General features: G+C 39.8%; 1 protein-coding gene across 2 annotated transcripts in view; it reads right to left on the bottom strand.

The window, feature by feature from the left end:
• Positions 1–26,919, bottom strand: part of SLC25A13 (solute carrier family 25 member 13) — a 185,142-nt gene that overhangs the window by 62,759 nt on the left and 95,464 nt on the right. For both annotated transcript variants that reach the window (XM_004470737.4, XM_071215167.1), the window contains 7 exons: positions 26,100–26,239; positions 11,977–12,123; positions 10,038–10,176; positions 8,985–9,078; positions 8,673–8,757; positions 5,395–5,479; positions 4,792–4,950 (listed from right to left, as the gene is read on the bottom strand). In XM_004470737.4, the coding sequence (XP_004470794.1) occupies positions 4,792–4,950; positions 5,395–5,479; positions 8,673–8,757; positions 8,985–9,078; positions 10,038–10,176; positions 11,977–12,123; positions 26,100–26,239 (849 nt within the window). The remainder of the gene's footprint in view (positions 1–4,791; positions 4,951–5,394; positions 5,480–8,672; positions 8,758–8,984; positions 9,079–10,037; positions 10,177–11,976; positions 12,124–26,099; positions 26,240–26,919) is intronic.

The following is a 26,919-nucleotide window of genomic DNA, read 5'->3' as shown; positions in this document are numbered from 1 at the left end:
ATCAATGGCAGTAGTTGGTCATAAATTATCATTCTTGAAACCTAGAACAAGGCTGTACATTAGTCTCTTCTAGGCTACACATAATTCCATCTTTCTGTTATCTTTCGCAATTTTCTAAGCCAAGCATTGTGTTCTTCTGGCCCTCTCAAGTCGTTATACTCTGTACCCAGACCTTAGCTGGAGTCTGAGATGGTAACGCTCTGTGCTCAGCGGAGTTAGCACACCACAGATTTCAAGAGATTTGATTAAGCCGATTCATGAACTGTCCACGTCTTTTGCTCATTCTTTTTCCATTTCCTATAACCAGTGATCAGCCTTTTGATCTTTTCACAGCTTACCACACTGGGTGAAAAGTGTAGAAATTAGCCAAGAAAATAAGACTCAAACCAATCCACTTTGGGTCTCTCTAAAAGCAATAGGAGACATGGGATGAACACCCAGACTCGGTGCAGTTCACGGATTAGCCATGGTTTGTTCCAAGAGGTGTCTGCTCTTAATTAACTCAAACAGAGTTGTAGAAACTTCAATCACTTTATTTTGGTGCTAGAATTTATCTGATTTATTTTTATCCACAAGAATCTCACAGTGGATCCACAGAATATATTGGCTATTCCTTTCCCTAGCACCATCAATCACAAGCAGAAACTAAACCAGCTGCCAGAGAAAATCTCTCTCTAGCATGCAAATGTATCAATAACTTCCTGAGATATCACCATGGCATCCTCTAGATGTCACCTTGAGAACATTCCAGGATGGAAGATGATGGCTTTGCACCAGACAACTTGCAAAAGACTCATTTAAAACTTTGCAAGCCTGGATCATGATCTGATTAAAAAATAATAATAATTCTTGGCATTCACCTCAAGGACTAAGTCCTGCTCCAAATTAAGTTTAATTCATAAAATGATTTAATTTCCCTTTCTGGGTGATTTTCCTTTTAGGGCTTCTCCCACCAGCAGAAACAAAAACCTTCCTCTAAAATGCATTCCTGATGATTCTGATTTCTCTTGAAAACACCTTTCTCCTCAAGGTCCTCCCCAAAATATTCTCTAATTTGTAAGGCTGCCCATCTCATTACCTGAAGTGAGGTGGAGAGTAGAACAAATTTTAAAAGCAGAAATTAGTTATTCCTGGAGAGTTAAGAACATTTAATTAAAGATGATTATCCAATCAAATGTTTCTCTTTAATATGCCAAGTCTATAGCAATCCAATAACTGACTCATTTGGTCATGTGGCTCGTTCAAACCAAGTGAGCTTTAAGGTAATTCATTAAGCATTTCAAACACCTGAGTGCATTAAATCACTCTGTACTCTGGACAGGAAACAGAGAAGACCTTTACAAGTGACTTCAGGGGACCTGGATTATTTCTGGTGTTATTTCCCTTGACACAGATAGACTTAACCTGGGCATCAGATTTTCAAAAATTATAGAAAAAGCTAGGAAAATAATCATTTCCTCGTAAAGAAAGCCATTTGCACTACCTGAAGATTTGAAGAGCCAGATCTTCTATAACTTCTAAGGGGACCTTTTTTAAAGCATCCAAAATTTATGCAAAATAGGAAAGAGAGATTTCCAGAGACAAAGAAACAGAGCTCCAAAGAGACATAGTGAGAAATAACTAGCAAACTCACAATGCTAAAATTACTCATGGCTCTCTGAGGCATAGGACTCAACGTTGACTGAAGATATTCACTAGCAATGCCTACAGCCGCGTTTCCAGTCTCCCTTGGCCTGGGGTGGGGGCAGTGATTTAAACCTGCGGTCTGATTACTAACCAGTAACTTCCAGGACTAGTGCAGACATGGGAACCTGGGAACCTTGCTTTCCATGGGATGGCAACTTCCAGAGAAGGGAAAGAGCAAAACCACTTGTGTTTGAGCATTGAAAGAGTTCTTTAAAAATAACCTTAATTCTAGTTCCAAGAGAAACTACTTCCAAAGACAAAAACTGCTTCTTCCTTAGAGACTTCAATTCTTGGTGGGGGGATATTTACTAACCTTATTATAAAATCCCAGACTGTGTAAGCACCTTCTTCTGGGGCTCAGTGCCAACTTTTTTCCAAATAATAGATAAAGGTAATTAAAAATAAGGGAGAGACCTCACCCAATAATTCCAAATTACACTATTCAGGAAATATTAGCAATTATATATGTCTTGATGCAGAAAAATTATACTTTAAGCAAAATTCTATAATAGGAAAAATATACTGAATATTTCAAAACACATTTATAAATTAGATATGTACTCTGACACCTCAAATATTGCCAGGTGAAGCGTTAACAGCAGCAACTCTAAATTTTCAAAATTTAAATGTAACAGTTTTCCCTGGAATAATAAAACTTTTAAACAATAAAATTATATTTAATGAGAAATCTATAGTCAAAGACTCATACATAGGTATTTTATCACTTGACTTTGTACACAAAAGTTAGAATACTGATTCTCAGACAGACTTTAAGTCATTTTTGGTTCTCTTATATTTTTGTAAATTTAGTATTGACAATTTCCCATGTATTACCCATGTTTTCATCAGATTTCTCTCTTGCTCTCACAAATATGCAGTTACATATAATTAGCAATTAACGATTATGTGCCAGGCATTAAAGGGAATGCAGAGATGGATAAAACTCGGTCCCTAATTGATCAAGTACAGGAATAAATCATTTTCATGGCAAGATTAGAAATCATTATATTTTTAAACCTGAACTGCCAGTTATCTATTCCCTCTCAAGATCCAAATTACAGAGTGGAATTAAACAAAAGTTTTACAGTAAATCTTTTGTGTTAGAATTGGCTACTAGAAAAGTTAAGACAACTCCCAGAACTAATCTTCTCATATTCACACTCTACTTACCATCCTCTGACAGACAGCTAGAGCCCTTGTCCTCAGGGTTCAGGCACCCTAAGCAGGTTAGATAAAGGGATATTTCTAAACCAGGTAAAGCAGGAAGAGCTGCTTCTTTGGTGTTCCTGGTGATCCTTGGTCTCTTTCTACTGCTCTGGTTTCCTGCCCTTTCCTGCAGAGTTAAAACCAGTCCTCCAAGTCTTACAGATGTAAAAAGCCCAAACAGCAAGAGGCCTATGGGATGGTCCACGCAAGGTTAGTACTAAAGCTAAACAGATTAGAAATCAAGGAGCTTTAAGCTGTCCTATCCGTGGGGTCAAAAGGACAGGTCACAGAGGGGAAATCTAAGAAACCAAGGACCAGTAACTGCCAGGGATGGCTGAAGAGAAGATATAGTGGACTCAAAAGCAAACCAAATCAATACAGGTAAATCAAAGACATTTAGAAGAACAAAAGGTATTTCTCACAATTTTAAAGGCATTCTTGATATTTAATCCAATACCAAGAAAACCCCATAAAAATAGTTTGTGAAGCACCAGCAAGACTCAGACTTCTGTCCAGACTTGAAGCTCCAAGCTCTTCCTTCAGAAAACAACCCACATGAACAGATAAAGTGGTCACTACAAAGCAGAAACTATGACATTAACCTTGTACTACTTGGGAGACATTTCATTTGCAGGGTTGTTGTCACCAGAGGGGGGGGAAGCATTTCAAATGGAAGGCAGTGACCCAGTAAGGGTCATCATCAATCACCTGGGGTCAAAGACCTTCCAGATCGTAAGAAGAGGCAGGGGGTAAGGGGAAGAGGGCAGAGAAGAGATCAAAAGGCCTTTGAAGGGAGTTATCTATTTACACAATAGAACCTGCAAAAGGGAACTTCTCTGGAGTTTGAAACCTTCTAGCTTTAAGAGTTTTTCTTTGGTTTGGTTTATTGTTTTTTTTTTAACTTGGGTGCTCCAGAGGAGAGATTCGAGTCAGCAGATGGCAGAAGAGGCCTTAGAGGCACAGGCCAACATGGCTGCCAGTTTCACCATCTGTCTCAGCAGAGTATTAAATGCTATTTTCTTCTAGAGCAAGCACCAGAGGCAGAGAAGGGAAGAGCCCACCAGCTCTGCAGTTGTCAAACGGCAAAGGAGCTCTACCTGAGCTGCCTGGGGACACTACTTTAGCTGATGGAAGTACACTAAATTCTTTCCTCTTTATAGAAAGAAATCACAAAAAGAGAGGCTAGGCCCCAGAGCCAACCAAATTATTATTATTTTTTGTACTTATTGCAAATGCTCTGCTGTCAGGGGAAACAAAGTCATCTCTGCTTAGGCCAATGCCAGTAGAAAAGCAGTCAAGGTCTGCAGAATTCTTTCCATTAGTGATGACATACACTTTTTGTAACTCTGTTGCTTAAAGAACCCTTAGATGATTAAAGAAACAGGGGGATATAGAAGGAGTGGTGTGTGAATCAACTCCACCAGTATCAAGTCAGAAGTAAGGAAGGGGCAACTTTAACTCCGAAAGAGGCAGAGAAGGAGGGCTCCACTGAGCCTTTGGTTACTTGTATGACAGATTTTTTGTGTGTGGTATATTCAAGGTGATTCAGTAACAACAAGCAGAACTTGTCCCATGTCGCTCAGTGCCCTCCCCTATCAGCTGGCCAGTGGAAGAGTTAAAGAACACAAGCTATAGGAACCTTGTCAAAACTAACAATGTTTAAAAATAAGGTATTATTTTAAGAAATAAAACATACTGCCGAGCAACAGAAAGTATGGGCTGTTTTGATTTAGCCATGCCCCAGATGCCCGCCAACCTACTACCACTAGTGTGGATAATTGAGAATCTGCTGTATTTCAGTGTTAACACAGTCTCTCTAATATATTGCAGGGATACAGATGGGAAACCAAACCTTTGCCTATTATTTCACCTTCCATGACTTTAACACATGGCACTAACCTCGATACAGTCCAAAGAAGCCTTCATAACGTAGCACTTTCTTAAAACAATCAAAGCTGTTTTTATACATAAGTTCTCCCACAAAAGAGCCAGTAGAGCGTTGGTTTTGCATTCGTGTTTTCACAAGATCAATAGGATACACGGCAGTGGCTCCAACAGCTAAAATCAAATAAACCAATATTTCAGAGGGAATTAAAGTCATTCAGAAGAAGGGGGAGGAGGCTAAAGTCAAAGAGAAGCCTAAGAAAAGAAAAACAAATTTCACATGTACTGATTTTAAAACTGTACTAACTTTTTATGCCCCTAAAAAACAATTGTGGATTTTTATTCAAGGGGCCCCTGGTAAGTGATATAGACACTTGACACTAAAAGCACATCACGAGGGTCTAACCTAACTTTCACTTGTAAGTCCCTGATCACACCCAGGGATGAGAGGGGAGAAAAGAGGCCCCCCTGGCTTTCATCCCACCTCAAAGGTACAGACTGGTAACTGGCTTGGGGAAAGCCTAGAAGGCTCTGTCTTTAACTGCTTCAAGGTGGAAAATCAGAGAAAAGGTAAGAGGAACAATAAAACTGAAAATTTTACACTTGTCCAGGACTAACCTCCAGCAACAGAACCTAGACCAAACCTGTAAGCCGACTCTGCAACCTGGACGAGAATTGGCCGAGGCGAGTCCCCGGAGGTCTTCTGCTTTGCATGAATGGGTATTGTGGGGAACAGGGAGCACGAGATTAAAAAAAAAAAAAAAAGGAAAGAACAAAAATGAACAGAAATTAGTTTAAAAAATTATTCATAGGGTTCTAAATCCATGATACAATTAAAATGTCAGAGAGGAAGTAAGGCTGAATTCTGTAAAATCTCATCAATAAAAGGTCAGTATGACTGTTAATGTTTGAAAAAATGAAATTCCAACATAATGAAAGTGATTATTTACACCCCCCCCCAAAAAAGTTAAGAACCAGTTTTCAGATGTTCATTTCTCATTAGGAACCAAATAAATCAAATAAATGCAAATTTCAAAACATCAAGAAGATATCGTTCTTCATCAACCAACCTGGCAGGTTTTGTTTTGTTTTTGTTTTTTAATAGCAATACCCAGCCTGGCAAGAATAGACATAAACATGTCTTCTCAAAACTGCTGTTAAAGAAAGTGTAAACTGAAGAGAAATTTGGTCATATACATCCAAACCTTTAAAATGTTCATAACCTCTGACCCTATATTTCCACTTACAAAAAGTTTGTTTAGAAAATAATCATGTATGTAAACAAGGATATGAGACTGTTAAAAAGCAGTACTGTTTCAAGAGCAAAAACTTTAGAAATAACTTAAATGCCCAATACTGATTAAAAAATAATGGTATTGCCATAAAAAGATACATTAGTGTTTCATTTAAAATGATGTTGTGAAAGACTATTTGATGTTAAGAAAACTGTTCATAAAGTACTAGAAATGAAAAAAACTGTACAGTGAACAGACAGGTATTTGTTCTAATTCTCTTTACCTCTTCATATGCCTGAATTATTTCAGTATGTTTTTAAAAATGATTTTAAAGACTAGGTACAATAGTTTTTATTACAATATTTGTGATTTTTATTTACATGCATATAGGAATAATATTAACATTTTGGCTATCTCACCACCCACAGGTATTCAAAACGTTAACAGTGGCTATTTGCCCCATTTGTCCACCTTTTCTAGATTCATACTTCTGGTTATTTAGTTGTTGTTTGGTTGTTTTCTTTTGACCTATTATTCTCACAGTGTTTTTGATGCCAGGACATTTTGATGTAGGACTTCTGTGCCTACATAAATAAAATAGTAGTCTCATGTCACACACATTTGTCAAACAAGGTTGGCATACAGTTGGTGTTTAATAAATACCTATTGAATGAATAAACATATTCAATAAAATCTGTTTTTCAAAAGCCATGATAATTAAAATCGGTGAAGAATGAAAATAATTACCAACCCTGTTATCAAGCCACTGCTGCCAATGTAATACAATTTCAATACAAAATCATTTAACTGAAAATAGCATATGTAAGAATGTAAGACATCTCTTCTTCAAATTCCACAGGGTATTTCCATTCTATCCCTGTAGAGACGGGAATCAATAGTAACTTCATTTTGACAGATACATCCATAAGAAAAACACTATTTTACTTACATGGGTATAAATATGCAATATTTAGAAAAGCTCTGGCATCAAAATACTCTGGAATAGTGAGAGAGGGGGAAAAGCCTGCCACTACCACCAACTCCTCATTCTAAAAGATAAAAATGAAATCCCAAACTTCTACTAACTTTTCTTACGTTAGAAATGGAGCATGTTTTTTGAAAAGAGCCAAGAAAAAGCCCTACTCCTTCAATCCTCTGCACACCCTGGAACGCAGTGCTCTGCCTACCAGGCGGAAGGCCTGCTGGCTGCCTGGAGGATGCTGTCCGGCCCACAGGGTTCACAGAAGCATGCAGAGTCCAGGCGAGGCCACTGTAAAATGCTTTCAGCCTCCAGCAGCCAATCATTGTAGACCTCATCCATCTAGTCTAACCCTTTCCTGGCTAGTATCAACATGCACCATCATAAACTCTCAAATGCTGCAGAGGACATAAAGGCAAAATGATGAGATACCACTGCCCATGGGAGAACAGAATGGCTCTTAAAAAAAAACACTTCTCTGTTTCTTAGTCCCCAAATTTCTTCAACAGCTTGTAGCATACAGATGCATAGATAATCATCTCTTCAGCAGTGTTTAAAAATCAAAACGAGGAGAAAGCAACCAACACAGCTTTTACCTCTACACAGGACTGATTATTCAGTTCTCTCTCCTACACTCAGGGAAATGTGCTTCCTCTTTAAACAACGGCCAGAGGGTTTTCTGAAGTTGCCTCCTTGGGATTTACTGAGCACACACCCACTACTTTAACTTCAGCACAACACACAAAACTCCCCACTGCATTCGGGTGGGAAAGATCTGAAAGGAGGGGGTCCTGGCTCCAGGCCTGACAGTCCTAAAAATGTAGCCTGCATCAACCCATTGTGGTCAAACTGGCGTCTCTGTATAGACCCAGAGCTCCAAGCCAAAAAATGTTAAGTCTCAGAAGATTCAGAGATGGGCTTTGCCTTAAAAGAGGTATTTTTCTAAAATGATGTTTGTCTGGGAATGGATTTATTTTACAAACATCATGTAAGCACAACGCATGAGATAAAGGCCCTTATTTTCTAATTCTGAACTACTGAAAGTCAAGCAAGAGTTAAATGAGGAGGTCCCAAGTTTTAAGTTTCTGACTCCTAGAACTTCAAGAGATTGGTTTCTGGTAACCATGAAATAAAATTTAGCATTCCTAAAATTGTTTCCACATAACTTATGAATCCTTTCACAGGGAAAACAGGTCTAAGAGCCTTCAAACTGTGACTGCAGACTAAACAAAATTATCTCATTTTGATATTCAGAAAAACGGAAGGCATGGCAGTTAGACAATGTGCTGACAAAGTACCTCCCCAAGGAGAAAAGATGGCTTTCATTTAGCAGGGCATGGCCACTGGTAGTGACATCAACACCAAAATAAGATTTCTTCCCACAGCTCTCAACACAAGACTTAGGGAAGAAGCTGGGATCTTCTACATATTTTTGGAGTTGTTTCACTTCCAACGTAGTTAGTAAATCGGCCCATCTTTGAAAGACACAGGCAAATGCCAAATCTCTTTTAATCAGAATATCTCCCAGTAATTTTTGTGTAGCCTTTGCCTGGATTTTAGGCGCAAAATGGAAAAGTGCTAAGTCAGACTCAAGTACCATAAGGCAACTGCAAGTGGAACGGGGTCCCCGCACTACTAAAGAAACACCGGGAAGGGAAGCACGTGTGCTCTTCTTCGCCCACCTGCCTTTGTGCCTCGGCCAAGTTGAAGGGCAGAGTTCCCTCCTCCAGGGGAGCAATCCGTTCAATGTCTGTTAAGGTCATCCGTCTGCAGGGAAAAACAAACACCACCAACGACAAAAACACCAGTTCATTAGGATTTACATTACGGAATTTTAAAATACTCCTTCCTTCTTTTATTTCCCTTCTTTCAGAGTGGCCTTTAAGTTGGCTGCTTTTCTTCCTGGGTTGCTGCCCTCTTCCTACCCTCGCCTCCTAACCTCCTTTTATTAAGCTGATTTAAAAAAAAAAAAAAAAAAAAAAAAGCCAACTTACCCCCGTGGCTCATATAAATCTGCTAACTGAAACAAGATGTCAACTTCCATGGGTGTAACCTGACCAAATTTCTGAGCTGCCAGAACAAACTCCTCTGTATGGAAAAAAAAAAAGTTAAAAAGGAAAGATTCAAGAAAGAATAACCACAAATTCGGCATTAACTCAAGGCACTGGAATAAGTGAACATTACAAAATTTTATAATCAATTGTAAAACTCAAGTCAATCCGAAGAGGGTAAGAATTTTCTAATTACTTCCTTCATCTAGAAAAAGTAGACAGAATATTTTCTCTAATATTTAGTTTAAAAACTTGATGCCTTATGAAGCTTTTCAACAAATGACACAGGATGTAATTAAAATCGCAGTTTAGGGAAAACAAGAAAGCAGATATGAAACTTCATATGCATAGGTCCTAGAAGGTTATAGTAACTAAGTTTTGGACGTACTAAAGGAATTCTGTTTAAAAAAAAAATCCTATTAAAAATGCTGATAATATCCTGTTCCATCAACTTGTACCATCACCAACATAACACAATTTTATGTGAATCGTCATCTACTTTTTTTTTTTTAGGTTAACGGGGCTGGGGAATTGAACCCCGGACCTCGTATGCGGGAAGCCAGTGTTCAACCACTGAGCGACACAGGCTCCCCTGAGTTGTTTCATTGTTTGCATGTTGTTTGTGCTTCTGTTTTTAGGAGGCATAGGGAACCAAACCCAGGACCTCTGACATGGAAAGCAGGTGCTCAACTGCTTGAGTCACATCCGCTCCCCTTTCAACTACTTTTGAAGTCCACTGTAGAGGCTGCCAATTTGGTTCAATTTCTAGCAGGATTCAAGAACATTTTTAAAACTTTACATTCCCCTCACCCAAGGACTGTCTTTTGTTTATTTAAAACTTGCTGAAGATGGTCTTCTGTTTGCCTTTTTCTGTCTGCACAAAGAATGGAGAACAAAATATGTTTCAATGGGATAGAAAAATTGTCAACATAATCTTTTGGTTGCCCTTTTAATCAAGATACTTTTAGGCAAGAATTCAGAGATGTTCTCACTCACCCTTTGTCACCTCTACATCTTTCCTGTTGCCAGCCAGAGTGCTGTAGATCTTTCTAATAAGTTCCATGTTGTTAAGGAGCGAATTAAATCCATTAAAATAGGAGAAACTAACTTGGTGAGATGTGGTACCTCCAGCAGCCTCAAATAAGTGGTAAAAAAAAGAAGAAAAATAAACAAGGGATTTATAGAACGAAGAAGATTCAGAAATACATGTATCAAATACTACTTTGGAAGTAATCAAAAATGCTTATATAAGAAGAAAGGCCATCAGTATTTTTCCTTCATATAAAAAAAAACCCAAAAACTCATAAATGATTTTTATAAGTAACTGCAACTAATCATGACCAGAACTTGTACTCTCCACAAACAACTCCTAGACAACTAAATACATACATGTGTAGGATTATAACAGGAGGACCAGTAGTAATTTACGAAGCTCAAATTTCAATTGGAAATGTTTTATAAGTTGGTTTATTTCATCTAATGAGCAAATCTTAAAGGCTTATATAGATGCAAAACCCTATTTTACACACGCACACATGCAAAACCATATTATAGCAAAACAAACATACTTTGAAAAGTGGTCAACATAATGTTAATATCAAGACTTGTCATGTTACTAATAACTGGCAATAAAGAATTATTTAAGTACAGACTTTACATTGGTGGGATTTAGTGCAAACAAGTGTATTATGGTAAAATTATGGGACATCATGTGCTTTGACGGAAGTTAAGACCGGTCAGAATTCTGATAATCACAATTCGTAAGAAACCATATTTCTTCACAGGGGTCAAGGGAAACAGACAGCACGTCCATTAGAATGGAACTTCAATATGGGGTTTCAAATTCTATGCTTCCCTAACAAGGCAAAATGTTTCATTAGGAAAGCACTTCTTTAGAAGGTAACAACTACATAAATCTTCTCTTTGTAATCATTTAAAATAGCTGATATGAGAGTATAAAATGGGGTAGGGAAAGGGGGCCAAAAAAAGGAGTTAGATTAACATGGTGCCAAAGAGGAAAAGGCCCTGTGAGGATGACACGCCTCCAAAAAGAGGCACCAGGAAAAAAAGTAAAAAACAAAAGGTTATCCTGAGTTCCTGCCTATGGTGAACATCGTGGGAAACCCAACAGAGATTTAAAACACAGTGTTCTCCTTGGGAAGAACAAAAGGACAGTAACCATTTGGCAATAGGTCCAAATTCTGAATGATCATCAGAATCAGCTAAGAAGCTTTAGAAATTACAGATTCCAGGTCCTCACCACCCGTAAAAATTGAGTCAGTGGGTCTGGAAGAGACCCTGGAATCTGTACTTTTAAGAATTAGCCATGGTGATTCTGATACTCCAAGGCCAAGGCTTGGGAACGACCACTAGAAAATGTCCCAGGACACCCCTAATGTCTGTGCCTAAGGACACTGGCAGGACATCAGTTAGGATGGAGGTACCATGACACACAGGAGGCTCTGTCTGTCACATGTCCCACTGTAGCCTCAGCACATGCTTGCTGAATGAATGAATGAATGAATGAAGTTTGGATTTCTGTTCTGCTTACTACTCTAACAAGCAAATAAATGTGTGCACTGTTTTTACTTTAATTTTAATTTTCATCTTGGAGAAGAGACAGAAGTGGAAGCGCAACAAATATGAGATCACAAATTTGTTTTTCCTTTTTTCTTTTATCAGTTAATACAATATTCCCAAGATAGTCCATATTATCTAAACAACCAAAAATTAACCTCTTCACACTAAAACTAGCCAAAACACACTCATTGTCTGTAAGTTTAGTAATGTATGATATCACATTTAGAAAATGTCAAATGTTTAAAACAGAAAAACCCCATGTAATTTGTAAGAATTGCTTTCATAATCTTTTATTTATTGACCTTAAACTGGGTATAACAAATAATGTTACTAGGGCAAGTTGTTTATAACTTACAGCTACTAGACATTCTTCTACAAAAGGTGTCAAGACGTGGGGGCGGATGGTGACCATGATGTCTCGGAAGTCAATGGCTGTAACTCTTCCGGTCTTGGCGTTGTCGCGTTGTACAAATGCTTGCTTTGCATGCTCCAATTGTATTTCCTACAAATAAAGAGGGTGAAGCACTCTCTTTATGCTTCTCACTTGACTATTACAAATCACTGATCATTTTCAAACTAGGGTGAAGAAATGGAGACCACGCCTTGAAATAAGGAGCCCTCACGTGCTGGTCAAATAGTGCCGCCAAGCTACTGCCTCTTTTTGAGAAAGAGATCTTAGCGCAGACCAGTGAATACATCTTAAGAAAATGTAGTCCACCTTAAATCTCCTATCCAAGAAACCAGATCACTTTTTGTGTTCTGCTGGAACACAGTTTAAGGGCACAAAGAAAATATAAACTGTAATAAAGTTCGGTAGGTTCAAAGTTCTGGTCAAACCCACTTTAGGTGACACAGATGATCAAAGGAAAAATTCCTGCAGGGACACTCATCTCCCTCAAAAGGAGAGAGTAAAAATTCTTAACCTCAGCCTGGAACACAAACATAATGCCGTAACAGACTGAAAAGAGTGGACTCCTCTGGAATATGCTAGTTCCCAGCTTAGGATGTCTCAACCTTGGCACTCCTGGCATTGTGGGCTGGTTAAGTCTTTGTTGTGGGGGGAGCTGCGCTGTGCATTGCAGGATGTTTAACAGCATTCCCGGCCTCTACCCCCTGGGTGCACTAGATGCCTGCAGCACTCTACCTCCTCCCTATTCAAAAGCCTTCCTTAGTGATACCATCTGTCAGTTTTGATCCAGCCTATCTTGGTTGACATTTTCCTCTAGAACCATGATCTTCCAGACACTGTCTCCACTCATTTCTTAAATGGGGGCAAGTGTCAGCTCTTTGTCCTTCTGTCTTCTCACTCTATTATGCTAGGAAATTCCATCCACCACCCCCGAGTCCTCAAGGATTTCTTTCAAGCGAAGGCTTGACTCTCAAATCCTAATCTCTTACTCTTACCTGCTGGAGTAGAATTTCCAGCTGCTTAGTGGGCATATCCAGGTGGGGTCTCTTGTTGAAGCCATAAAATTACACACAAGCCTGACTACACCAATGCTGCAGGTTCCCTGCTCACCCTCAGACCTGGGCTCTTTCCTACAATCAAAGCTTAACTACAGGCATGTTGTTTTTCTGGTCTCCTCTCTTAGAAATCTGTCATTTTCAATTCTTCAAGCTCTCTTTCCACACAGCAAGCAATACTTTACCAAACTATGGTACTTTGACTTTTGAAAGTTCACTCAAATATATCTTTTCCTTTTTATTCCCAATGTCACTGGTTCAGACACTCCTCAGATCCCACTTGAATGACCACCACGGTCCCAGCCATCAACTGGTGCATCTCTCTGACCTCCGCAACCCACCTCACATGTACCAGAGGTCCGAAGCTCACATCTGACTTCAATCTCCCTCTGCAGAAACCTCCAACAGCCCATCACCATGAAGACCCAACTCCAAAGCAGAGCACTCAAGACCCATATCTCCCACCACCCATCAGCTAGCCCTTCCACACCTCCCATCAGCCAGCCCTTCCACACCTCCCATCAGCCAGCCCTTCCACACCTCCAGGTCTTTGGCCATACTCTTTCCTCACCTACTGAAACCTGCCACCCCTTTTTCTACCTCCTGAACTCCTCCCTCTTCCTCAAGGCTTAGTTCAAATGTCACCCCTTAGGTAAAAATAACCAGGTCTCCTAACTGAAAACTTGATCTGAGTTCATGTGGTTTGCTGTCTGAACTCAGTGATAATGCTTGTGCCTTTCCCTCTTCTAATACAGGCAGTTATTTATATTCCTGTTTCTCCCCCTACCTTACTGAGGGAAAAGAGACTATATTCTGTTTTTCTCTATCCCACTTACGGTGCCGGGCAAAAAACACATAGTAGGCACTTGATAAATGACACACATTATCGTCAGTTCTGGGTGTTCCATAAAACCAACTGGATGTACAAAGCATGATAGACTAAACATGTATAAGTAATTTAAAAGGACAGATGAAATTGACTGTTTAACATCCTGGAGTGAAAAATGACCACAGTATGTATTCAATGGAAAGTGAATGAATATCGTTGTCCTTGAATTGCCAGACCCACTGCTAAAGTGTTTCTAAGCTAGGATCACACTCAACAATAGTAGAAGGTGTTTTCAATTATGTACCATTTTCCCTAGTTTATAACTCAGAGAGTCTTAGGCATCTTCAGATCATAACGGCATGGCTTTGCCCAGCCACCCCATCTCCCAAGAGGACAGTGAAGACAGAACACCAAGACTAGAAACAAACGCCAAAGCGGGGAGGGATGCACCCACTGCAGGACAGGGGATGCACCTGCAGTGAGCACTGCGGCCTTTTTTGTCTCTGTGCCGTTACCAACAGGGACCCCATGATCACAAAATATGAAAGCCCTTTTCCCCCTAATGATGAGCAACTTGAGAATACATTTCCAACAGCTTTTGAAGATGAATAATTCCATGAACAAGACACTAGATCCATGTACTTCTCTAAATAGTGGGCTATACTTAAAACATTTAGTTAGGTGTTTCCCCAACATTAATATTAGCTTACTGAAGATGTGGGTTGCCTTCTGAAAAGCATCTCTTTATGTTTTGACCGTTTCTTCTTCTGGGTGCTGAAATGAAACCACTAACTCAACTGATCCAACAATCTCATTAACTGTACATATTTTGCTGGGCGCCAGACATAAAGTGTTCTTAAGTACTTCATAAGAATTTACCAATTTAATGCTCACAGCAACCTTTTAAAGTAGATAGGACTATTAACCTCTTTGAAGAAGGTGAGGCAACTAAGGTCTCGGAGACCATAGTCAGCAAACCTGGAATTCAAACCCAGGCAGTCCTACCCCTCTGAATACTCCGGCATGCTGTGGATAATGGCACTGTCAGGAGTTTGATTAAAATATACATTTTTCACTTAGGAATCTTAATGGCTATGAAGAAATAAAAACAACTTGCTTTTAAGTTGTTCTTAACACTCGAAAGTTTTCTGTTGATTATTTTCATAGGATAATTGTAAAGCTCCTGGAAGTTTTCAATTAAGGCAAAAGCCTTCTGTGCACTCAGGGTATCAGGACTGCTTTGCCTCTGTGTAGCAGGGAACATGGAGGAGAGAAACTCAATCTAAAAGGCCTTCTTGGCCTTGCTCACCTTCTGCTCTCTTTCCCATAGTCCCAAGAGACTGAGGAGGAGACTGACAAATAAGGAGGCCTGTGGGAGCTACCACACAGATACTCTAACTATTTAAGTTAGGAATGAATGATTTTTGGAATAAATTACCAGGCTCATTACTTAGAGCAGAGTAACAAAAATCAAAGCTCTCTGTTTGCAATTCTGAAGCTATTTTTGAAAAATATAATGTGTACTTTGACTACCATCAGACTGATGGTTCCCATATCTGAAACCAGAAGGAGTAAAACTAGGACAGAAAGCTTTTAGTATTCATGAAATACAGCACTTGTAAAATAACATTCATTTTCAAGATGAAGGGGACTAGGGTAGGAAAATAAGGTTTTTTGGGGGGGAGGGGAGAACAATGGGAGACTCAACCTTTACACTCAAATACTTTAAGTAAAAATGTCCTTAGACTTGCTCTCTATAGTTCTTACCAAAAAAAAAAAAAAAAAAAAATTCAAGGGAGAGACGCTATAGGGGTCAGGTTTTAGCATAATACACAGAAGTACTGAATCTTTAGAACTTTCCGGCAATAAAATGGACTACCCTGCAAAGTAGCAGGTTCCCTATTACTAGAAGTATTTGTTCAACTGTAGGCTGAGGAGCATGTATCAAGGAACTTTTTATTTTAATAGAGGAGGTTATGGAAGCAATATGGTCTGATGCCAAAAATATGTGATTTGGAACAGGAATGGGCCGAGCTCAAATATCAGTCTTGACACTATTAGCTGGGAGGGCTTTAGTGTGTTTGCATCTTAAGAGCCGCAGGTTCTCTTCTACAAACTAGGCACAACCCCACCTTCTTTGCAGGGCTGCAAAAACCAGAGGCCGTGCAGGCAGGCATTTAATAAGTGGTAGCTTTAATTTTTGTCAAGGTGAAAGGTTTAAGCAGATAACCTCTAAAATCCCTGCCAATATAAGCTCTGAGTCTTTCCAAAAATCATTTAGTAAGGAACAGCAGTTCTGCTGCGTCATTTTTAAGTAGCCACAGGAATAAAAAGATAAAGGCCAGACAGGATGGAGGACGAGAACAGCAAGTGTTTAAGCAGGCTTGGGGGGAGCTATCTCAAGAACTTCAAAGGCAGCACTTCAATTAGCTGCACAATAATTCTGTGAAGTAATAATTACTGTCTTCATTTTACAGAGAGGTACCTGAAGCTCAGGGAGATTAAGAAACTAGTCCAAAGTCACACAGCTAAGAAGGGGCAGAGTTGAGATTCAAACGAAGGTATGTCTGATACCAAAGGAGATTCCTAAATACAAACCTAAACTGCCTTGGGTAAAATCCTAAAAGGATTTGGATAGAAAAATGGAAAAGAGATTTGAGAAAATGTTTTGGTGATGACTTGAATGTAAAAATAGAGCAAGATATAGCTCAAAGAATTCTCTTCTTGGATGATGGGAGAGACAAAGAATCTAAGGCAAAGGAAAATAACAAGGGGAAAAAGATAATCATGATGAGAAACTTGGAGTGAAATGAGTTTAAGTAGCTACAAACAAAAGAAAACTGGAGGTACCGGTTGAAATTTAAATCTGGAAAATATAGGAAACAGAATTTTAGGGTGGGGAGGAATAAAGCTCCCATTTATTAAGTGTCAAGTGTGTACTCTGCTCCAGGGGTTCTTGTTTCCAGGCATCATCTCTGAATTCTCCGACAATCTTGTGTGGTAGGTCCTGCCACCATCTCCACTGCGTGGACGGAGAATAGAAGTAAAGGCAACTGCGCTAAAGACAGAACCCGACAGGCACCCAGGCAGGCTGACTCTCGAGCCACAATCTCAACCCACACAAGAATGCCTGTTCCTTACAGAGGGAGACCCACAACAACCAGAAAAAAGAAATAATAGTTGCAGAAATATAGGAGATCCCCACAGTGTATGCCCAAGGACAGTCAGACAACAAACATCTAACTGACACCTAAATAAGTCTACACAGAAAATTTTAAAAAGGCGGGCGTTAGACTTTCCAGAAAACCCAGAGGGTTGGGATGCTGTGCCAAGAGCCCTCATCAGTGCTGGGCATTGGGGGTGGGAGGGAGGGTGCCTCCTAAAAGCCGCAGATGGAAGAGGCAACTGACCTGAGAGAAAGGGCCCCTCCTACCAGCTGGGGCCAGAAGGCCCTTGACTAGAGCCAGGGGCTACACAGCTCTCTCTCAGCACTTCTGCTCAGGTGTGAGAAAGGAGGCCCAATTTCTCTTTAATATTTACTAGTGAGTTGTTTTCTGTTCCCTCCCCCCACCCTGGTGCATGATGATTAATGGAATAAACTTGCATTGCGGCCGTTTCCAACTACTTCAACACACCCATTCAGATTGCTGTAGGGGAAAAAAATCAAACTCTTCAAAACTGCCAGTTGTACAGAAATAAACATATATCAGGGTTACACACTTTAGTTTTAACACCATGCATCTAATGGTTCCAGGCTTGTCATTTCCTTAATAATCACCAAATTTCAAGTGGGTATATTTTGAATGCAAAAATTCTCTTCACCTCTATTCAGACATACAAGTTTATTTCAGCTTGAGAACAGTTTATCAGGAACAAAAAAAAATAGACCCTGAAAACAAGGAGCAGACCCAGATGATTTATATTATAAAGCCAAGAACACCAAACAAGACCCCTGGCAAGTCTGCACGTTTGTGGTTTGAAATTAAAAACCAAAACTTTAATAAAAGCAGGGAGTTATCAATAAGGAACTAGTTCAAAAGAATTCGTTTTTAGGGGTGGTGTTATAAGGATTCTGGGCAATAGGTAGGCAACGTTGAGGAACAAAATGTATAAAGAAGATTTGCTTCAAAAAAGATGGTAACAAATTCAGTTCTATTTCAAATAAATTCGATATTACATCAAATGTCAGAACCTATATACTATTTAATGTATAAGTATTCACTTTTTCATAATCCTATGCTAATCTGGAGGAAAAAAATCTAATTAAAATAAAGAGCCACATATTTTAAACAGTAAAAACAGAACATAGCAATGAAATAGGTATGAGATAGGAATGCCAATTCTTAACATTTTTCTGTACTTTCCACATTCAGCCCAGGCGGCTCGACTTCAGAGTTCTGGATGAAATTTCATCCCCAATTCACTGGGTGGGGACTTTTATTAAAAGGGTCTTCAGAAGCAGCGACACATGTAGTACTGCACACAAGCAGCACCGAGGCAGGAACCAAGAAGAGAGCTGACCATCTCAATTTCCTTGCTCTTCTGATTTAACGTTCAACTTCACAGTGGGTACCAGCTGAGGAGATGCTGTGTGGAGTGTTCATTTTTACCAGGATGTTACTCTAAAAGCCTGCACAACAGGCTGTCCCACAAACAGCAAGCTGGCTAACTCCATGGGCACAACAGCACAATGAATCCTGATTTCCTTTGCCCAGAGAGCAGAAAGCGTGCAGTGCAAGTGGAGCGTGTCCTGCATCAAATTCTCCACCTGATCAGGGTATCACCTCACCTCTGGTCACCCATCTTCAAACTTGCAATGGCTTCCATTTGGACAGAAAACACAATCTAATCTATTGGCAGAGTTGACGGTAAACAACATTAGCCACCTTTGCTCATTATTTCATTTCAGAACATCAAGCTTTTATGAAAAGCTTTATTAGAGGCCCCATCTGGTCCAACTTAAAATCAACATAAAAGCACTCGCATATTGAAAATGTAAATACAAACGTGGTTTCTGGCTGCTAAAGGTCCACCACGGTCTAGATATTTTAACTAATACAGATGCCAAGTTGGGGGACAGTGGGGAGGCACAAATGGCTCAGGTTACAGCATTCTAAACAAGGAACTTGTTAACTGTCCACTATCCTCTTTAAACAATGTGGCTTCAGTCACCCTTCTAATGAGTGATTGGTTTTTGTTAACACCTGAAATCCATTATCAATTGCAAAGTTTAAGAATTTTACGCTGCTTTGGTTGACTGTAGTAAGTTGAAAATAGGTTTTATTTTGTTTGATGAGGGTGGCAATTTCTCTTTAGAATATAAAGCCTTTTTGGTGTTGAAAAAATTTCCCCTTACATCAGGATGACATATATAGCAGCAACCCTTAAGTGACGGTGACTATAAAACAGGGGTTCTTAACAAGGGGTCCGTGAACTTGAATTAAAAGTCAATAAAACATTATTTCTGTGGGGACATGTTGGTGCACGTGTGATATATTTATTAAATAATACACAGTATAGTGTGGACTTAGTAAGGGGTCCGTGGAACAAAAAAGGTTAAGAACCCCTGCTATAAAGCCACAACCAACCAGCACAGCAACCCTTTGGCCTCTAGAGACATGTAGCAACCACCAGTACCTGGAAACAGCAGACTTCCAGAGCCTACTGCTTTAATGCTCAGAACCTGAAAAATCAAACTTTCCATTTTACACAGAAAACGCTTGGGCTGATCTATATGCCATGCTGGCTTGTAAGCCAAAATAAAGGGAATTTCACTTAACAGAAAGAACCAAATTTGTTCAGCTGCATTATCAACATGAGTATGCTTTGGTATCTGACAGGGCTGTCTTAGGGTTCATGTGGTCTCAAGACAAGGGTCCTTACCAATAAGAATGACCTGCTGGGTACAAGTGGCAGAGCTCTGATTCCCAGGTTCTGTTCCCAGCTCTGCCAACTATTATTCACCTCTCTGGGTTTCATTATCCTTTTCTCATAAAATGGGGACCTGAGTTAAATGATTGCAAAAACAACAGCTCTTGTGGATCAGGACTCTTTGGGTCAGATACCTTCATTCTTAAAATGCTGTTTGATGAGAAGACACAGGGGATTCTTAGTTCCTGTTTGTTTCCTTTGTCTCCTCAAGCAAATACCATGAAATGGACCAGTTAAAAATGGGAATTTATTTGCTTCTGGATTTGAGGTTAGGAAAGGAGATAATCTAGGCAATGCTTTCTCTCCACAGCCTGTGGCATCCTGGAGCTGGCTGCTGACAATCCTTGGCCCTTAGCTTGTCATATGGCAAGGCACATGGTGGTCTCTTGGTCTCTCTCTTCTCTTCTGGGTTCAGCTTTCTTGCCCTCCCTCTGTCTGAATCTTACTCCACTTATACTGGACTCCAGTAATAGGATTAATACCTATCCTCACTGAGGTGCGCCACACCTTAACCGAGGTAACCTCATCCAGAGGGCCACACCCACAGGAATGGATTAGGTTTGGGAACATTACTTCTGGGGTGTATAGAGCTCCAGACCACCACAGTCCCAGCCTAAGTCAGCTATCAAGTTTCTTGGCTAACTAATGGAATCCCAATTCCAACATTTGGTCTCTCCACCCATTTTGAGCATTGCAGATTTCTTGATAATTCCTGTTCCTAGAGTAATATGAGGAAGGTTCCTGGAAACAGAAGGTATTTCCTGGCTCCATTAAATGGGTAGCAGGATTCTTCAGAAAATCCTGAGTCTTTGGGAGCCACAGAGGTACTACAGAATCATCCTAACTCCAGGTAACTGAGGTGAGGAGGCAGAGCCAATCCACCAGCACACACATGAACAGCGACAATATGCAACACACAACTGGCCAGCATCTCATTAGAGTCTGCTCCTCCTCCTGGACTGCCCATGTCAATAAAGGACACTGCCACGCACCCCTTGCCCAAGCCTGAAACCTGCAAGTCAACCTTCAGTTCTGTAAATCCTTGGGATGCCTATCCTATTAAATCACCAACCCTTGTATGTCTACCCCCTAAACTTCTCTTGAATCCATTTACTTCACCATTACCAGCATACCTCATTACAGGCATACCTCATTTTACTGCACTTCACACATACTGCATTTTTTACATATTAAAGGCGTATGGCAGCTCTGCATGAAGTAAGTCAATCAGCACCATTATTTTCAACAGTATGTGCTCACTATGTTTCTCCGTGTCACTTTTTAATTAAGGTATGCATATTGATGGTTTTAGACATAATGCTACTGCACCCTTAATAGACCACAGGGTAGTATAAATGACTTTCAGACTCATTAGGAAACCAAAAAAATCTGTGTTCCTCACTTTACTGTGATATTTGCTTTAATGCAGTGGTCTGGAAGGGAATCTGCAATATTTCCTAAGTATACATGTACCAACCACCTAACTCAGGTCACAGCTGTTTCATTCTTGGCTTGTACCGTGACCTTGGTCAGGTCCCTTTCTACCCATTTTCCACACGACAGCCAGAATGGTCCTTCTGAAACACAAACTGGCTTGGGTACTTCTCTCCAGGCTTCCATCCTACTCAGGTTGAAGACGAGAAGACCTGTGCTTTTAAACAGGCTTATCTACCAGGTCAATGTTTCTCCAAGTGTAGTCCCTGGATGACCTGGGGTATCACAATTCAGGATGCTGGTTGGAAAGGCAGTTTCTTAGGCCCTATTTCAAGACCTTCTGCATCATATCCTTGGAGGAAGAGGGGCCCAGGAACCTGCATTTTAAAAAAGCCCCTCAGATAATTTTTAAAATAAAATTTTAAAAATACCGCTATGGATTTAGGGAAATTAAATTCAACCTCCGTTTTACAGGTCTGATCTTGAACAAGTCCAGAAAATGTAAGCTTCTGAACCCTCATCTTTCATTCAGATATAATAGCAACTGCCTTATTTAGCTCCTAAGGTGACTGCAAGGACTCATACAAGGAAAAGCACTTACTAAGCCAGAAAATTCTGAGAGGTAATTAGTAGCAACAGTTTTATGGTTAACAAGATGATTGGATTTGGTAGCAATCCTAGACTTTTCTACCCTAAGGTCATTGGAAACTCCTATGAATAGATTATTTTTGAGTTGTAATAATCATATGTTAAATATATGCCCGACACAAATCATCAAGGAATAATTGGAAATGACAGTATCATCCACCCCTACCCTTTTTGATGATCATATCTGCAATTAATGGTTAGGGGTCAGGAAAGGTAAATGTTAGCAATGCATGACTGGGCATCCCAGTTAAGAAGCACAGCCCTTCTAGAACATAAAATAACTATTTATAGCACTGGCCCTGGAGGCAGCGTATGTCCTGATATTGGTAACATCATTATTTTTAAATTTCTCACATGCTTGGAATCTTACAGAAGAAGCTAAGCTCTAGAGCAGATGCTCTTAACTTTTTTGGGGTAGTCCTTTGGGAACCTAATGAAAGCTATGGGCCTTTTCCTTAGCAAATTACCTGTAAATGCAAAATTTTACCCTAGAATCTTATTCTTTTCTAAACAAGGGATAATGATAATTACAGTGCAGAAAAAGAATATTTTAAAGTACCTAGTATTATCAAGATTATACAAATACTATTTCCCTTTTTTAAAATGACTCTGAAGAGTGACAACAGAATACTTCGGCCGAAACATCCAAGAGGCCTTGTCACTCTGTGTCCCCAGGTGCCTACAACAGCCACCCAATTAAAAAAGAAAAAATGGACAAAGAATCTGAACAGACATTTCTCCAAAGAAGATATTAAATGGATCGGTATGCTCATGAAAAGATGCTCAATATCATTAGCCATGAGGGAAATGGAAATCAAGACGACAAACGAGGTATCACTAAGAGCCTCTAAAGCGGAAGGCTTCAGAGTCCTCATCTGTAAAACGAGGCAATTATAACTGGATGGCCTTTATGCTCCTCCCTGGTTCTTTAAGTTTATACTGTGGGTGGCTGCTCTACCACTCTTTGCATATTGTTTTTGGGCTTATAGCTCCTTTAACAGTTTTTGCTACAAAAGGGCAAACCCCTTTGGTGTTCATTTTATGCCTGCTTGCTTCTTTTGAGCTGCATGGCAAGTAGATGTAGGAGAAATCCCTAGATTAGTACATCACAAGTGTCTTCAGAGGTGGTACATCACTGCCCTCTCAGCCCTTTGCACAAGCCTCTCAGCAAACCCTGACGCTGAGCAAACATTTGCTGAACTGGGCGGCTTGTCCAACACAAGCACTAAGTATAGTACAAGAAAATTTCTCCACATTGTCTCCTAAAAAATTCATTCAACCAACAACCATAAATAAGAACCTTGTTTTAGGAGCTGAGAGTTGAGGTATGTGGAGAGTGACAGGAATGAGCCCCCACTCCTTTATAAACCCTTTTCCTACCAATGAGGCACAAGACGAAAGCAAGAAATTGAAATTAGTGACCCTGCCCCTTGCTTCAACATTATTAAGATGCAAAGTACAAATAGTGCAAATTTAACAATTCAAAGGTTATAAAATAGACTCTACACTTAATGACTTTTATAACCAAAATACAGAGCAGGAGACACCAGCTCACCATGTGAGCAATGCCCATAGGGCTATTGCTGCCTCAGCAGGGGGAGGGCACATTGTCCAGACCAAACACAGATGAAACAGAAACCAAAGGGAGCCCTGGCAATTTATGTCAAACTCACACTTACTGAGATACAAAGCATTTATTAAATGTTTTTCTAAAAATCTGAACTTGCTGAGAAGGCACCACCTACCAGTCACACACATATATAGACATAAGTCTGGGAAAAGACACCCAAATGTGATGAGTTGATGGAATCAACCTGACCAACCTCCTAGGGACCCAAAGTGGGAGAGAGCAGTGTGGTCTCCACATCCCACTCCAGCTCCCTGAAACCACAAGCACTTCTCAGCTGTCCCTCAGGCTACACCCCTTCCTCATCAGGTGACCGGCAGCCGCATGCAAGGTGGCAGCCCTTTCACATCTCAAGCATCTGCTTTCATAACCTTGGCGCCAGTGTTTCTGAGCCCTGCCCTAGAGCTCAAGGGCGGGAGCATGCCTGACAAAGCAAGAGCCTGAAACATAGGGGATTAAATTCACTTACATCTTCAAGAAGCTAGCTGCATCCAGAAAAGAGCCCAAAGGAAGCAAACAAAGTATCTGAAGCAGTGGGGAGTAACTCAAATGACAGATATCAAACCTGGCATTTCTCAGGTAAAGCCTGTCACCATCCATTCATTCCTTTAAATCTGGGCCTGGAATGGGACACAAAAGAAAGGCCTTGGCAGAAATAACCACCACAGCCACTTTAATCTAAAAATGTTTAGCACTTGCATTCTGGCTACAAAGTCAAAATCATCTCATGCGGGACATTGTGGGATATTTGCATTCGCTATTACAGAATGGAGTCAAATCTAAGTATATGTTCTACAAGTTGCAGCTGGAAACATAACTAGGAATCCATGAGTCATCTAATCCTTGACTCAGGTATCCTCCTATCTCAAGGAAGGCCTAGAAGCTGCTGTGAGTGGTTCCACAGTTGATTCAATTCAGCATAATTGATATTTGCTTAAAGAGAAATACGATCATTCTTACTATTGCTAACATCCCATTAAGACTAGAAGTTAATTAGGCTGCTGTGTTCCATAAAGTCAATTTGAGGCATTTGTCTCAATTGCACTATTGTAATTATTCCTCATCAAAATGAATACCACCTCCTACTGCGCGCCAATGTCTTGTGTAAACAACAGCAAAAATCCAACAATCCATATCCCGTTCTCCACCTGAGTTATTTAAGTTTGTGTTGATATAAAACTGAAAGCAGGGATTCACATACATTAACATGTTTTTATAATAAAAAAATACAAAAGCAAGTTTAAGACATCTTGCTTTAAGTTACTGCAAGTCCAAGAAATGGAAAGCAAACTAAATTGCATGACAAATTCTATATATCATAAATATATTTAAAGGCAAATCAAAAAGAGGAGCACCTATTAAAGTTAACTTGTTACATATGTTAGTGCCTAAGAATGCTACCAAAAAAACTATCACGGATGAGCTCCCCGGCGCTCCATGTTTGTGTCTATAGTCTTATACTCTCTACCACCACCTCAGAACTGTTTTTAGCTGCTACTCAGGAGACTCTGGCAAGGTCTTGGGCACCAGAAAGAAAAGGGGGTATTATTTCTAGCAACACAAACTAAAGGTGGATTCCTCAGCAAAATTTTCTTCAGAATCCAGAATTTCAACATAAACAATCCCCTTAAGTGAATCTTTTATAAAATTATCATCACAGAAACAAATGCATAAAAAAACAAAAGGAGGGGTTTATCATATAGAACTATTATATATATCACAGAGATATAGACCTCCAGTGCCTGTTTATTTTGAAACTAAAACTCTTTGCAAATTGTACCTAAGGAAACTAAACTGTTAGTACTCTTCTGTTGACATCACTCGTGGACCCCCGATATGATTCTAATGGGGGATGAGGGTGAAGAGAGAAAGGCAGGAGGGACTGGGTCAGGGAAGATGTTGTCCCAGAAATGCAGACCACTCCTCCAGGGTTCAGCCCTGGGCATGGCCAGAACATTCCTCCTCAGAACAATGGTTCTGAAACTCAGCGGCACATTAGCAGCAGCTGGGACAATGTAAACAACACAATACCCAGGCTGCCCCCCAATTTAAAAGAATCTCTAAAGGCGCGATACAGGCAACAAGAGCGTATAAGGCTTTTCCCAGTGATTTCCAATCTGCAGCCAAGTTCAAGACTCGGTGGGTTAGGTCTTTGAAAGGCCTCCAGTAAAATGATTCTATGGTTTGATGCCGATAATGACCTCTGCCCATTTCTCAGGGGGAAACTAAATATTGGCAAATAGTAGTAGAATGAGTCACAAGTCAAGAGTTTGAGGTCCTGACTTGTGTGACTTTGGGCCAACCCCTTGATTTCCTGGGGCCTCAGTGTCTATTCCTCCTAAACCTGAAGGCGTTTGACTACACAGTTCTATGGTTTCTACATACAAATAAAGAAATAGCTCTAAATAGCATTGTCTGGCCAGGGTTAGAATACTTGCAGTAAACCAGGTTTCAGGCTCAAGTCAAAACCAGTGTCATTTACACTCAATTTGTTCCCTGTTTTACTCATATTTACTCTTTTAAACTTTTTAACAGCTAGACCCACCAGTAAAAACTGAGTGAATTCTGCATATGTCAGGTGTCTTTTTCTTTCTTTTCCAAAATGCAGCTGCACAAATTCTGAATCCCAGTTAAATGGAATATGTTGATGAATTGTGGTCTGTCCAAAAACTTGCTTAACATCCTCTGAAAAGAGAAAAGAAAGGTTGATTAAAACAAAAGTTAGGCAGGTTTTTCCTTATAAAACCTGTTATTAAATAAATATTGCTGATTTCTTCTTATAAAACATATAGATTAACAATTTTAAAAACACATGTAGAATATAAAACCATGGCAGATATAAAATTCAGAATCCTTGTGGAATCAGATGAAATTCAACATTAAAAACAAAATGCAAGGGAGAGCTACCAAGTTTCTCTCTTTCTCATTCTCTCCCACACACAGACATTAGGAAACCAAAATGATAAACTAAAACTAATGTCATAATTTCATTTTTTATCAGCACATATTGACTGTTTTCTAGGCACAATCTTTAGTAGCAGGACACACACATACATAGACAGGCACCCAGACAGCACTATTTAAGTGTTAAATACAGTCCTTTATATCAAGTTAACAATACAGAGTTTTTAAAGGCTTAGAAATCAGACAAAAAATTTGAAGCTCATGGTCAAAATCTCTAAATCTCTATTTGACATTTAAAAAGCCCAAGAAGTTTTCAAAGCTGTACGCGAAGAAAAGGGAGATAAGAGGAAACGCTAGCAGCCCAATTCTTTAACTTTGTGCTACCCTTTTAACTTGAAGTTCTCAAAATGTCCAAATAATCCCATTCAAGATGGGCTACCAAATGAACAAATACTGATGCA

The sequence above is a fragment of the Dasypus novemcinctus genome, chromosome 5 (genome assembly GCF_030445035.2).
Source record: "Dasypus novemcinctus isolate mDasNov1 chromosome 5, mDasNov1.1.hap2, whole genome shotgun sequence".
Classification (NCBI taxonomy): domain Eukaryota; kingdom Metazoa; phylum Chordata; class Mammalia; order Cingulata; family Dasypodidae; genus Dasypus; species Dasypus novemcinctus.
This window is presented reverse-complemented; position numbering and strand designations above follow the sequence as displayed.